This window comes from Hyaena hyaena, unplaced genomic scaffold (genome assembly GCF_003009895.1).
Source record: "Hyaena hyaena isolate Hyena2069 unplaced genomic scaffold, ASM300989v1 scaffold_550, whole genome shotgun sequence".
NCBI lineage: Eukaryota > Metazoa > Chordata > Mammalia > Carnivora > Hyaenidae > Hyaena > Hyaena hyaena.
Window position 1 is genome coordinate 1093679 of NW_024081182.1, and position 13594 is coordinate 1107272.

Genomic DNA, 13594 nt, shown 5'->3' on the forward strand with positions numbered 1-13594 from the left:
TTAAAAATAGGATAGTTTCCAGTTTTTCTACAGACACTGTGTTACTTGTATGATTAACAAATAATTTTAGGGGCACCTGGGTGGCTCTGTCGGTCAAGCATATGACTCTTGATTTCAGCTCAGGTCATGATATGATGGTTTGTGGGTTTGGGCCTTGTAATGGGCTCTGTGCTGACAGTGCAGAGCCTACTTGGGATTCTTTCTCTCCCATTCTCTCTGCCCCTCCCCTGTTTGTGCTCTCTCTCTCTCTCAAAATAAACAAATAAACATGAAAAAATAATTTTATTGAGGGGCACCTGGCTAGTTCAGTCAGGAAAACATGTGACTCTTGATCTTGGGGTTGTGAGTTGAGTGTGGAGATTACTTAAAAATAAAATCTTAAAAAAAAATTTTTTTTTAATTGAGCACCTACTGATTTTGGTTCCAGAATTTGTGCTCTGAGCAGCTAAGTTCTGTTCCCATGGCCCTGTCACTGGTTTTGCCTTGGTGGCTCCCTTCTCCCTTGGTGGCCTCAGCTTTCCTCACTTATAAAAAATGAACCTATTATTAAATGTCTGCCTTTCCAGAAATCAAGATCCTTTCCAGGGTCAAAACTTGATAATCCCCATGTTTCTGTCTCAGTATAATCAATGTTTGTCACTTCCAGCAGCAAATGTTCCCATTTAAAATACCGCCTTCAAAGAGACTTCACAGAGTTTACTTTAGTAACACTGTTTAGAAGTCAGCAATACGCCTTAATTATTGTACATTCAAGACTGTCAAATTCTCCCCGATGCCTCGTGGCTTCCATGGCTCAACTTTCCTTAAAATAATGCAGGCCTGGGGCGCCTCGGTGGCTTAGTCGGTTAAGCGTCCGACTTTCGCTTACGTCATGATCTCGCGGTTCGTGGGTTCGAGCCCCGCGTCGGGCTTTGTGCTGACTGCCAGCTCAGAGCCTGGAGCCTGTTTCAGTCTGTGACTCCCTCTCTCTCTCTCTGACCCTCCCCTGCTCACGCTGTCTCTCTCTCTCTCCTAGAAATAAATAAAAACATTTAAAAAAAAATAATGCAAGCCAATATCTGACTCTCTCAAGAAAGAGAGGCTATCAGACTACTGACATTTACCTCTTGAATGTCAATACTTATTTCTTGTTGGGAAAAAAAAAACCTTCTATCATTTGTTCCTCCACTGGGGTTACATGGAGCTATTTTTGTTCATTTTTCTTTTTTTAAAAAAAATGTTTTATTTATTTCTAGGAGAGAGAGAGAGAGAGAGACAGTGTGAGCAGGGGAGGGTCAGAGAGAGAGGGAGTCACAGACTGAAACAGGCTCCATGCTCTGAGCTGGCAGTCAGCACAGAGCCCGACGCGGGGCTCGAACCCACGAACCGCGAGATCATGACCTAAGCGAAAGTCGGACGCTTAACCGACTAAGCCACCCAGGCGCCCCTTTTGTTCATTTTTCCACACGTTTTCCGTGTTCTTCCAATTTTCTGTAATGACTATTGTTTTTGTTTTTATAATGGAAAAAATAATCTCATTTTTAAAAAACATTCATTTTTGAGAGACAGAGCATAAGTGGGGGAGGGGCAGAGAGAAAGGGAGACAGAATCCAAAGCATGCTCCAGTCACTGAGCTGTCAGCACAGAGCCTGACACGGGGCTTGAACCCACAACCCTTGAGATCATGGCCTGAGCTGAAGTCAGATGCTTAACCAACTGAGCCACCAGGCACCCCAAAAAATAATCTCATTTTAAAATTCAGTCCAGCTCCGGGGCGCCTGGGTGGCTTAGTCGGTTAAGCGTCCGACTTTCGCTTAGGTCATGATCTCGCGGTTCGTGGGTTCGAGCCCCGCGTCGGGCTCTGTGCTGACTGCCAGCTCAGAGCCTGGAGCCTGTTTCAGTCTGTGCTCCCTCTCTCTCTTACCTCCCCTGCTCACACTGTCTCTCTCTCTCTCTCCTAGAAATAAATAAAAAAATAAATAAATAAAATAAAATAAAATTCAGTCCAGCTCCCCTGTTAAGTGTCAATTAAGTGTCCAACTCTTGGTTTTGGCTCAGGCCAGGATCACATGGTTCATGCGATTAAGCCCCATGTCACAAAAACAAAATTCAGTCCAGTAAGACAGAAGAAAAACAAAATCTTGGTAACAGATATTGTATATGCCCTGCCTTCCTAACTGGAAAGTATGAAACTGTAAGCTCCATTGGATGATTCGGGGTCAGGATCTGGGACCCCAGTTCTTACTTTGTAGTGCTATGACTTCATGGTTTAGACCATGGCTTTCTAACTCAGACTAGGCTTAGAATCTTGGCATGGCCGTTTACTCAGCTCTTTGACCTTGGGTAGCTTAGTGTCTCTGAGCCTTGTCTTCCTCATCAGTAAAATGGAAATAATGATAGCATCTACTTCCCAAAGTGGATTGGTGGCTTGAATGAGATGATAAATGAACATAATGTCTAGCGTTCAGCTAATGCAAGTTTCTTGATTAAGTCTGTGATATTGTTAATATTCTCTTGCAAGTATATGGTGCTCTTAGGGACTGCTGAGGTACCGAAGACTTCTGGCCCTGGATCTTAATTAAAACGTCTTTGTACCTGTTCTCTTCCTCCCGCGTTCCTATTTTATTTTGTTTGTTGTTGAGGTGAAACTTACATGCATTAGGATACACTGGTCCTAAGTGAACTTCTTTAAGAATTTTTTAATGTTTATTTATTTTTGAGAGAGACAGAGCACAAGCGGGGGAGGGGCATAGAGAGCCAGAAACACAGAATCTGAAGCAGGCTCCAGGCTCCAAGCTCTCAGCACAGAGCCCAACATGGGGCTTGAACTCACAAGCAATGAGATCATAGCCTGAGCCGAAGTCGGAAGCTTAGCCAACTGAGCCACCCAGACACCCCTGGTCCTAAGCGAACTTCTACATATGTATATCCCATATAAACACCACCCAGATCAAGATAAAGAACATGTCAGCACCTCTGCGGGCTCTCTCGTGCCCCCACCCAGTCAGTAGCCCCCAATCCCAAGGCAAACTCTATTTTAACTCCTAAAGCCATAAAATAGTTTTGCTTCTTCTCAAACTTCGTATAAATGAAAAACAGAGTATGAACTTCTTTGTGCCTGGCTTCTTTTGCTGAATATTATGTCTGGAGGATTCAGCCAGATTGTTGCAGGTAATAGCGGTTTGCTCTTTGTCACTGATGCGTAGTATTCTTTCATAAGAATATTATTCCAATTTGTATATGCGTTCACTTTACAGATGAATACTTGGGTTGTATCCAGTTTTTGGCTATTATGAAAAATGCTGCTCTTATGAACATCTTGTATATGACTTCTGGCTTTAAATATTTACTTCAGTTGCAGACTACCCAGGAGTGGAATTGATGGATCCAGGGGTATAAATAATGTTTAGTTTTAGAGGTTACTGCCAAATCATTTTCTAAAGTGGTTGCACCATATTCACCTTCACACTCATGACGCATGAGCGTTCCAGTTCCCGTGCGTCCTTGCTAACACTCGGTATGGCGAATCTCTTTCATTTTAACCATCCTGGTGGGTGTGTATTAACTCTCTCATCATGCCTTTAATTTCCATGATGACTAATGATGTTGCACACCTTTTTAATGTGATTATCAGCCATTAGGACACACCACTGCAGTTCTAAACTCAGTTATACTCTTAAGATCTCTGACAGCACGGTTTGTCAGAATGAGGCCTAAAGAATGAGCACACATGTTCTGAGAGGTGTTGCAGAGGCTCTCCTGTGACTGAAACAGCAGATTTTGCGACATGCATTTCTGAACATCTACACTGGCTTCTGCTTACTTTCAAGTCCTTACCTCTCTTTGATAGTGAGCTTGCAAGAGAAATAACTTGCAGATGAATGAGATGTTGTGAATTTTTTTTAATGCTAAGTGAACTCTCTAACAGCATTTCAGCTTATATTTTTTTACAGTCCATTTAGGGGAAAAGAAGTCACATTAGTTGGGTATCCACTACATACATGTCAATCCCTGCACCAGGCAGGGATTAAATACATTATCTCCTTTATTTTTTTAAATATTTAAAAAAGATTTTAAGTGATCTCTATACCCAACGTGGGGCTTGAACTCACAACCCTGAGATCAAGAGTCATACTGACTGAGCCAGCAAAGTGCCCCTAGTTAATAAGGACTCTGTGAGGTTGAGATGATTATACTTTCAGTTCAAATGAGCAAATTAGGCTGGAGGTGGAGGTCACCCAGCTCTTAAATGGCAGAGCCAGGATTTGAAGACTGGGTCTGCTTGACTTCAAAGTCTACCCTTTTATATGCAAGCAAACTGAAGGGGAAGCATTATTTTTCTAGCATTTCTCCACTCAGAAACTTCCTAGTGCCCATTTCATTAATATTTTTGGAATGGTCACCTCTTTGAGGGCACTTCACCTTCAGGTGGATCTCTCAGGGTCTCCAGTGCGGGGGCTGGCCATACTGGGGAGGGTATCTCCTCCTAGACTCCTGCATTTAGCTTCCTGTTGGCCATTTGACCCCATTTTTTCCTTTCCACCTTTTCCAGTCTTTGAGCTCTGTCTGATTGCACTAATGTATAGGTTTTCATTCTCTTGATAATCCTTTTTTTTCTTCTGTCTGGTATATTTCCTTTTTCTTTTTAAATTTTTTTCAATGTTTATTTTATTTTATTTTTTTAAATGTTTTATTTATTTCTAGGAGAGAGAGAGAGAGACAGTGTGAGCAGGGGAGGGCCAGAGAGAGAGGGAGTCACAGACTGAAACAGGCTCCAGGCTCTGAGCTGGCAGTCAGCACAGAGCCCGACGCGGGGCCCAAACCCACGAACAGCGAGATCATGACCTAAGCGAAAGTCGGACGCTCAACTGACTAAGCCACCCAGGCGCCCCTCAATGTTTATTTTAGAGAGAGAGAGAGAGAGAGAGAGAGACAAAGAGACAGAGGGTGAGCAGGGGAATGGCAGAGAGAGAGAGAGAGAAAGAGAGAGAGAGACAGAGACAGAGACAGAGACAGAGAGACAGAATCTGAAGCAGGCTCTAGGCTCTGAGCTGTTAGCATAGAGCCTGACGTGGGGCTCGATCTCACAAACTGTGAGATCATGACCTGAGTTGAAGTCAGATGCTTAACTGACTGAGCCACCTGAGTGCCTCTGTCTGGTATATTTTCTGATAATTCTTCTAGAAAGAAAGTTTTTCCCAATTGGATGGCAATACATGTGTATTGTAGACATTTGGGAAAACAGAAAATTACCCATTTCCTCTCAATCATTTTATGTATGTTTAGTTGTTTGTTTTTTAAACATAATTGAGATGCTGGGCCATAACTTCATTGAGGTAATGGAATGATTGGATTTTTTTAAAGGCAGTCACACTTAAGTATGTACTATGGAAGGCCTCAATGAGGATTAGATATAAAACAGAAGTCATTTGTTCTTCCAAATTTTTTTTTTTTTTTTTTTACACAGAAAGGTAGGAGGAGAAAAGAGGGGCGAAGATGGTGAATGAAAGAACCTGGTTTCCACCTTACCCTTAGAAACATCATCATGGTTGACTTCCAGCACCAATAGAGCCTTGGTGTTCTCCTTGGAGACATTGTTAGCTTTTGGTATTAAGCAATTTCAAATTTGCCTCATCAAAATTTATAGTAAATATGCCCCACTGTATTTTCCATTTGACATTTCTACCTGTTCCTTCAAACTTTGCAAAAGCATCACATTTTTAATGGCTTTGTATGTTTTGCCAAGTTTATAAATTATCAGATACCAGGGCGCCTGGGTGGCTCAGTTGGTTGAGTGCACACCTCTTGATTTCAGCTCAGGTCATGATTTCATGGTCAGATCGAGCCCTGAGTCAGCACTGACAGTGGGGAGGCTGCTTAGGATTCTCTCTCTTTCCCTCTCTCTCTGCCCCTCCCCTGTGTGTGCATGCTTTCTCACAAAATAAATAAATAAAACTTAAAAAAAAATCAGATCACTAATCATTCCCTGATAGTTGGGCCTTTAGATTGTTCCCAAACCATTTTGTGGTAAATGATGTGGTAGAGAACACCTTTGTCTGCATACTTTGTTGTGGTGTCTTTGAGTACGGAAATCTTCATCTCCCACGAGAGAGACGTTGTGAGACCATAACCCTGCAGGGGTTAAAAGCATGAATGCAGGAGCCAGACAGCCCATGGTGTGACCACAGACAAGCTCCATCACCTGTGTGCCCCAGTCTACTCGACTGTCAGACTGGGCAAAATCACAGCACTCACCTCCCCAGCACTGTATATGTGTAAAGGGGTCAGTCTGTGCCACAGAAGTGTTTGCTTTTATTATTTACCTGGAATCCTAGAAACTGGGTGCTCTTTGGATAACAAATTAAACTTTAAGGTTTCTTAAGTATACTGCTGACCTGAGAGTGTGAACCAGGCTCCTCTCTGTCACTCAGGACACAGCACTGTTTTGCATCCATAGCTGTGTGATGGACGAATAAATTAATTGAAGCAACTTCTCTCTACAGTGTGTGCACATCTCTTGGTTCTTATAAGCTCCTGTTTATTTTTCTGTTTCCCCCTCTCGACTGCGAGCTCCTTGAGATCAAAGACCATGCCCTGAAAATAGTAACAGGTAGTACTTACTGGGTGCCTACCTCTGGATCAGACTTGGTGCTCAGCACTTTGCAGGCCTTGTCTTGTATGCTCCTCCCAGCTCCATCTCACACCTGGGCCCTCAGGAGATGAACACTAAGTGCTGGCTGAGTGATGCAGTGCTCTTTCCCAAACTTGTCACATCAAAAGGATCACTCACAGCACAGAGATCGGGGATGCTGATTCCCAGGCCTTGCTCTTGGAGATCTGATTCTAAAGGTCTGGAGTGGCCCAGGCCCCAGGTGATCCTTTTTACTGAGGCCACATCTGGGCAACTCCTGGTCCCTGAATTTCCTATGTCTCGGGCCTTAAGCAGCTTCTCCCAACTATCTGGAGTTCTCAGCCTTGTCACTAAGTGGAACAAGAGAGAAGGAGGGTGACCAAGAGGAGGAAACGGTAAGCAACTCTCATTAGTATGCAGGGCCTTTCTCGTCACACTGCCTTTAATTGAAGCTGAAGGGCTGGCGCATCTCTCTGGGATTTTCCACTCTCCAGCCCTTCCGGAACTGGCTGCACACCAGCCTGCTGAGGGGCACAAGGACGGTGCAGGGGCACGGAGGCATCTGTCCACTGCTGTTGGAGGCCAACCATGATGATGTCTCTAAAACTAAAATGGAAACCAGGTTCTTTTATTTAGTCATTGCTACCTGCTTCACCCCTGCTGCTCCCCCCTAGCTCCCTCCTTTTACCTACCTGTGGACCCACCTGTGCAAGACTCTGTTATGCCAAGATGAGGAAAACCACTAAGGGGGAGAGTTCAATCTGTTTCTTAATTTTTAGCAAAGTAATCCTTGCACATAGTTCCCATGGTTAAAATGACATACAGTCATTCCCCCACCTTATCCGTGGTTTTGGGCATCCACTAGAGCTCTTCGAACGTGTTCCCTGAGGACAAGGGGGGTGGAGGATGGCTGTACATGATGAACCAAAGGACGGAATGAACATCATCTTTGTGGTACCCTCTGCCACGGCAATCACTTTGAACTCTTAGCTGGATGGTTATGATTTTAGATATGATAGATATGGTTTCTGACATTACCTACTGATTTCCTGCTACAACAGATGGAGACTAGCTCACTTATACCCTGTCTCTACCCTCCCCAAACAGTTAAGTTGTTCTTTTATGTTCCTTTGTGAGTTGACTTCGTAATTTCAAGTAATATACTACCATCTTTACTTGTTTTGGGCGTGGGGAATATACAAACAATAGTGACTATAAAGTACATATAACTATGGAGCAAACACTCATGTAACTACCATCCCAGTTAAGGAAATAGAATACTGTCAATACCTTTAAAGCTCCTCCCCACCCAGTGAAGCCACTCATCCTAACTTCTGTGCTAATTGTTCCCTTGCCTTTCCTTAGAGTTCTTCTCATCTTTATAGGCACTCCTCAGTATTTAGATTTGCTGTAAATAGAATCACAGTACACGTATTACGCTCTGCCTTGCACCCTTCCTTCAATATCAGTAAGCTAATCCAAGTCTGCAGGTGTAGCCGTGGTTTATTCACATTCATTGCCGTACACTCACCGTACACGTATACCATGATTTATTTATCCAGTCAGCTGTTGATGGACATTTTGGTTGTTTGCAGCTTTCTGCTATCATGAACATCTTAATTCACTCTCTCAGAACATGTGTGCAAGGGTTTCTCCAGGGAATGGATATAGAAGCGGAATTCCTGTATTGCAAGGAATGTGCACACTCACTTTTACTTGATAATGCCACTTTTCCAACGTGGTTGTACTAATGGACAGTCCCCACCTCCAGAGACTCTGACCTGATTGGCTAGGGCGGGTCTAGGCATCGACAATGTTCAAATCTCCCCCAGTGGTCCCATCATGAGGCTCCATGTCCACCTTTGTTTCCAGTCCATCAACTCTAGAAAGTATTTTGATTCTTCAGTTTAGAGGAGTGGTCCTAGCATCCCTTTCTGCTCTCCTCTCTCAAGATTTTTGTGTAATAATCTGAAAGAGGTAATAAGGGTTTTTCCCAGGCAAGTCAAAATGTGGGGTGGCGAAGAGAGATTATCAAGGCATGGACAGGAATTAGTTAAGATACTGGGACAAAGGTAGGGACGCCTGGGTGGGTGGCTTATTTGGTTGAGCCTCTGACTTCGGCCCAGGTCATTATCTTCCAGTTCGTGTGTTCAAGCCCCACATCAGACTCACTGCTGTCAGCACAGAGCCTGGTTCGAATCCTCTGTCTCTTTCTCCCTCTGCTCCTCTCCTGTTCGTGCTCTATTCTCAAAAATTTAAAAACAAAACAAACAAACAAACAAAAAAAAACAACTTAAAAAAAAAAGATACTGCTGGGGCACCTGGTGGCTCAGTTGGTTAAATATCAAGCTCTTCACTGAACTCACGGTTTGTGAGTTCAAGCCCCACATCAGGCTCTGCTTACAGAGCAGACCCTGCTTGGGGTTGTCTCTCCCTTTGCTTTTCTCTCCCTCTCTCAAAATAAATAAATAAACTCTAAAAAAAAAGATAATGTGACAAAGGTAAGCAGGCGAATTCCTCCTTCAGGCAGGTCTGAGAAACTACAGAAAATCCAAGGGCTGGGAATTCTTCACAGAAGCCAGTCCTTCCTTCTCTATGTAGCTATTAGGAGCCTCTAGTGTCTGGCAGTTATAGGCCATAGAGGTCATTCAATCTGCTTAAATTTTGAGACATTGAGGGGAATTCTAGATTCTTCTAAACTTCTGTGAGGGTCTTTATGGTCATGTTTTTTTAAAGGCATTCCAATCCCAGTTTGGGTTTCTCACCCCTGGCAACATATGGGAACTTTGAATAAATACTGGTGCCAGGGAGACCAATTACTTCAGGTCTGTGGTGAGACCCAGGCACTGATAGGCTTCTGAACTGGCCCAGGGGTGATTCTTAGACACAGTCAGGGTAAAGAACCACCCACAGTGGGTCAAACTGTAACTTGTATCCATCAGCATCCCCTGGGGGCTTATTAAAAGCCCAGATTGCTGGGCTCCACAGTTTCTGATTCTGTAGATCTGAGGTAGAGCTGTGGGTTTGCATTTCTAACAGGTTCCCAGTGATGCAAACGTTGCTAGTCCCCGAGAACCACGCCTAGAGCACCATCTTGCTCCCGAGGTTTCCCTGTATACCTGCTTGTAGGGACCCAGAGCAGCCATGTACTGTAGGTGGTCAGGCTGGTAGCTTCAAATCGACTATTGAAATTAGCAAATACTACAAGTCAGGACTCTGCCATCCCCACTTAGTTGCTAAACATTCATATCTGGATCCCATCGTGGATCAGCAGGATAGTGGGAAAGCGCCTTCAGGGGTGTAGCGCATCCTTGGCTATGCAGGATCACTGTCATCAGTAGGGTCTAGATGCACATGGGGTGTTCACGGTGGTTACCTGTAAATCTTCCATGTGTGTGGAACAAAAAATGTGTATGTGTAGAAAACAATTCTTTGAATTTTCCAGTGACCACAGGTTCCAAGTATTAAAAATACTTTTTCTGGTTTGAGTTTTAATACGATCATTAGTAGTTCACAAAGCCAAATAAATACATTACAATTCTTGTAGTTATTAAACATAGAAAAGGAGACTCTGTTGGACAAATTGCCTCCTTGTGTGACACCTGGTGATTTTGTACACACTTGGCAATGCCAGGACAGGGAGAGGCAGGAAAGGGGGTCAGTATAAATCCCACAACCGCGAGTCCATGGTTGGAAGCTGCAGATTTGGAGGCTGACTTTCTCTGAATAAACCGTGACCAAGTACCCTTAGAAAGTCTGTGTGTAGCTCCAGCTTGAAGACTGGGCTAGCCTGGGCTGCCGAAAGCATTCACCCCACTTCCAACAGGAAATAACTGTGTTGCACGTGATGGTGTCCATACCTCACTCTGTGCTTGGGCCTTCTTGGATCAAAACATCTGCCTTACATGGTAACAAGCCCCAACACTCTTTCTGCTAGGACACTGCCCTCCACATGTTACCAGAGCTCACGACCTTGTTCAGAAGAACCTTCGGACATTAATGTCCAGGACAAGCACTTGGACATTTAGAAGCAAAGACTTATTAAAAATGAGAGGGTCTTTCTGAAAGGATTCCATATCCTCCCCCCACCCAACCCCCAGGGGACTGAGTTTCCCTGTTTTTCCAGGGGAGGGGCTTGTACCTACTGGGACAAGTAGTGCCATCCTGTGTTCTGTGAACTTTCCTGTTTGGCCGATGCCGGAAATCCCCCAGATCACATTCTTTTCCAGACCGTGAAAGACTAGAAAAGATTCTCTTCTGACCTTGTATTCACCCCAGTGTAATCCTGGGTTTTTAATTTGGGGCAGGTGGGGGGAGCAAGGTGAGTGGTGACAGACTGGGCTGAGTCAAGAGCCTGGAATCTGTCATCATCTTTAGTAAAACTTCCTTTCTTCAGTCCCCCCCGACCTGAAAAGCACCCCTTTGACCTTCTACTGAACTAAATTAAGAATGGCCATGATGGACTTTGAAAGCATTATGCTAAGTGAAATAAGTCAGATAAAGACAAATACTGTATGATCTCATTTATATGTGGAATCTTTAAAATCCCAAACAAACAAAAAAGGAACAAACTCACAGGAAAAGAGATCAGACTTGTGGTTACCAGGGACAATACAAACCTCCAGTTAAAGGGTAAATCAGAACTAGGGATGTAAATGTACACATGATGACTATAGGTAACACTGCTGTGTCGTTAAGAGAGTAGATCCCAAGAATTCCATCGCAAGAATTTTTTTTCGTTTTTTTTTTCTTTTCTATTTATGGAGGACAGATGTTAACTGAACCAACTGAGGTAACCATTTCACCATCTATGTAAATCAAATCCTCATGCTGTATGCCTTCAACTTATACAGTGGTATATGTCAATTCTTTTTCAATATAACCGGGGGAAGAAAGAATGGCCATGAACATTGCATGGTTTTGAAACTTCAGGTTCTGTCCCTGGAGCACAATGGCCCTGTGTCCTTCCCCAGTGGACGGTGGCCCCGTGGTGCCAGAATCATAGCAGGTGCTCAGTGGGTTTTGGTGTCATTGACTCCACACATCAAAGTTTGCCGTTTTCAAAGTGACAAGTCTGTCTAGATTATGCAAATCGATCCTGACTTTCTCTTTCATTTCTTTGCAGTGAAATGCAAAATGGAGGATGAGGAGAAGGCGTGAGCTAAGACTCTACCACCTTGTTAGCCACTGGTGGGATCTTTTCCCTTCGGAGCCTCAGTGACCCTCTGTGAGGAAAATGTATGAGTTATGCTTCCCCTCTGTTAGCTTTCTTAACGACCACATTTGGTACATGTGAATACAGAATCTTTTCTGCAGAAGATAGCATTTGTGGCACACATGCTTTAGTGCATATAGTTTATCCTATGAGAATACTGATCTTAACTTTCTGCAATATCGCCAATTTTATTCTTTTATCCGTATTATTTCTTCAATGTTTCAGGTGTATTCTTCTGCACCAGCCACCACTAAAACAGTACAATGAACTCTGGTTCCAAGAGATGTTGAAGTGCTTTAGTTACCAGTTTCCCACTCTGGGCTGCCTTTGCAAAAATCGCTATTTAAATTTAAGTCCCAAAGCTCTTGTAGTGGGTTCTAAGTTGATCTGGTTTTAAGTTATTCATTTCATAAAAAAGGCATACTGCCCTTCAATCATTTCCAAAGGAGACTGACTCTGAACTCTGATTGTAGATCCAACAAGGTGAGACACTTAAAGCCAGACAACAGTAACAAAAGATGTTTGTTGTCAAGTCCCCAAAATATTTTAGGAAAGTTCTTCATTTGATGGGTAAGCTAACGTACTACCCTCATTTGTTCTGGGGTTTGCTGTTAACCAGGATTCCAGGATTCCCCCATTCAAAAGGCCATAGTTAGCCTCTAGGCAGATCCAAAAGAAAGCCTAGTGATTCTACTGAGTTGTTTTGACAAGCTACCACACATCTTAAGTAAATAGTAAAGCCTTTATTTTTGTGTTAAGAACAGCATTTTGAAAATAAAACCTATCTGCCCATGCTTTACAACCTTTAAGTTTGTAATATTTATATACAGTCATTTATGGTACACATTGATTGTCTTGAAATTTCTTTAACGATTTTTTTTTTAATAAGTATGCAACAGTCAGCCAGGGGAGGATAAAGGTACATTATAAAACACACATTAATACATTTAATAAATATATATTATCTATCAAAATCGAGCCATAGCTCTTTATCAATTAATAAAAAGCACCTGCTGAGAACTCCTGTAAGCTGGTATAATCATTGCATCATTGGATTATAAAAGCCACAACGCTCCCTTTCGGTTTGGGGTTTAACTCAGCATTGGCCAACCTAGATCACCCCGAGCTGACACCCCTTCAGTGGGCCCTGACACAGTCTGCGCTCAAAGCACTGGATCCCCAGAACTTCCCCATCTGTCAGTTCTCTGCACGGATTCCCTCACTCCCCACCCTCCATATCAAGTGGAGAAATCCAGGATAGAATGACCATTTTCTATTAAAAAGGGTGACAAAAGTGGCTGTTATAGTCCCAAAGTGATTTTAATAACCGGACACAGAAAGACTTGTGCTTACAATTAGGTATTTTGATCACAGATGCTCTCCTTCCAGGTTATTTTCCCTCAACAAGTGTTGTTTACATAAACAGATCTTAAACAGAGGTGCTGTTTGATTTCATATTTAAACTTTGCTCCATGGGGGCAACTGGTGGCCACAGTCTCTTGAAGAAGTCTCTCTGTACCCTTCAGGTGGAGTCAATAGAAAAGACGGATACCCATCCTCTGCTCTCTGCCCTCACTCCCTGTCTCTGCCCCGTTGGGAGGGCATCCAGCCCACTCTCAACCTTGAAGCTAAAATAAGACAAAACCCAGAAGCGCAATAACGTATCAGAGATTTAAAAAGAAAGGAGGGAAAAACAAGTCTTATCAAGTGAGGTTTCCGGTGGCTCAAAGCTGGTTCCATTTTCATGTTGGTGAAACATTACTTTCCCC

General features: G+C 43.3%; 1 protein-coding gene across 2 annotated transcripts in view; it reads left to right on the forward strand.

Moving 5' to 3' along the window:
• Positions 1-12854, forward strand: part of IQCK (IQ motif containing K) — a 126255-nt gene extending 113401 nt beyond the window's left edge. For both annotated transcript variants that reach the window (XM_039255879.1, XM_039255880.1), the window contains one exon: positions 11736-12854. In XM_039255879.1, coding sequence (XP_039111810.1) covers positions 11736-11757 — 22 coding nt within the window. In that variant the 3' untranslated portion in view covers positions 11758-12854. The remainder of the gene's footprint in view (positions 1-11735) is intronic.
• The last annotated feature ends 740 nt before the right edge of the window (positions 12855-13594 follow it).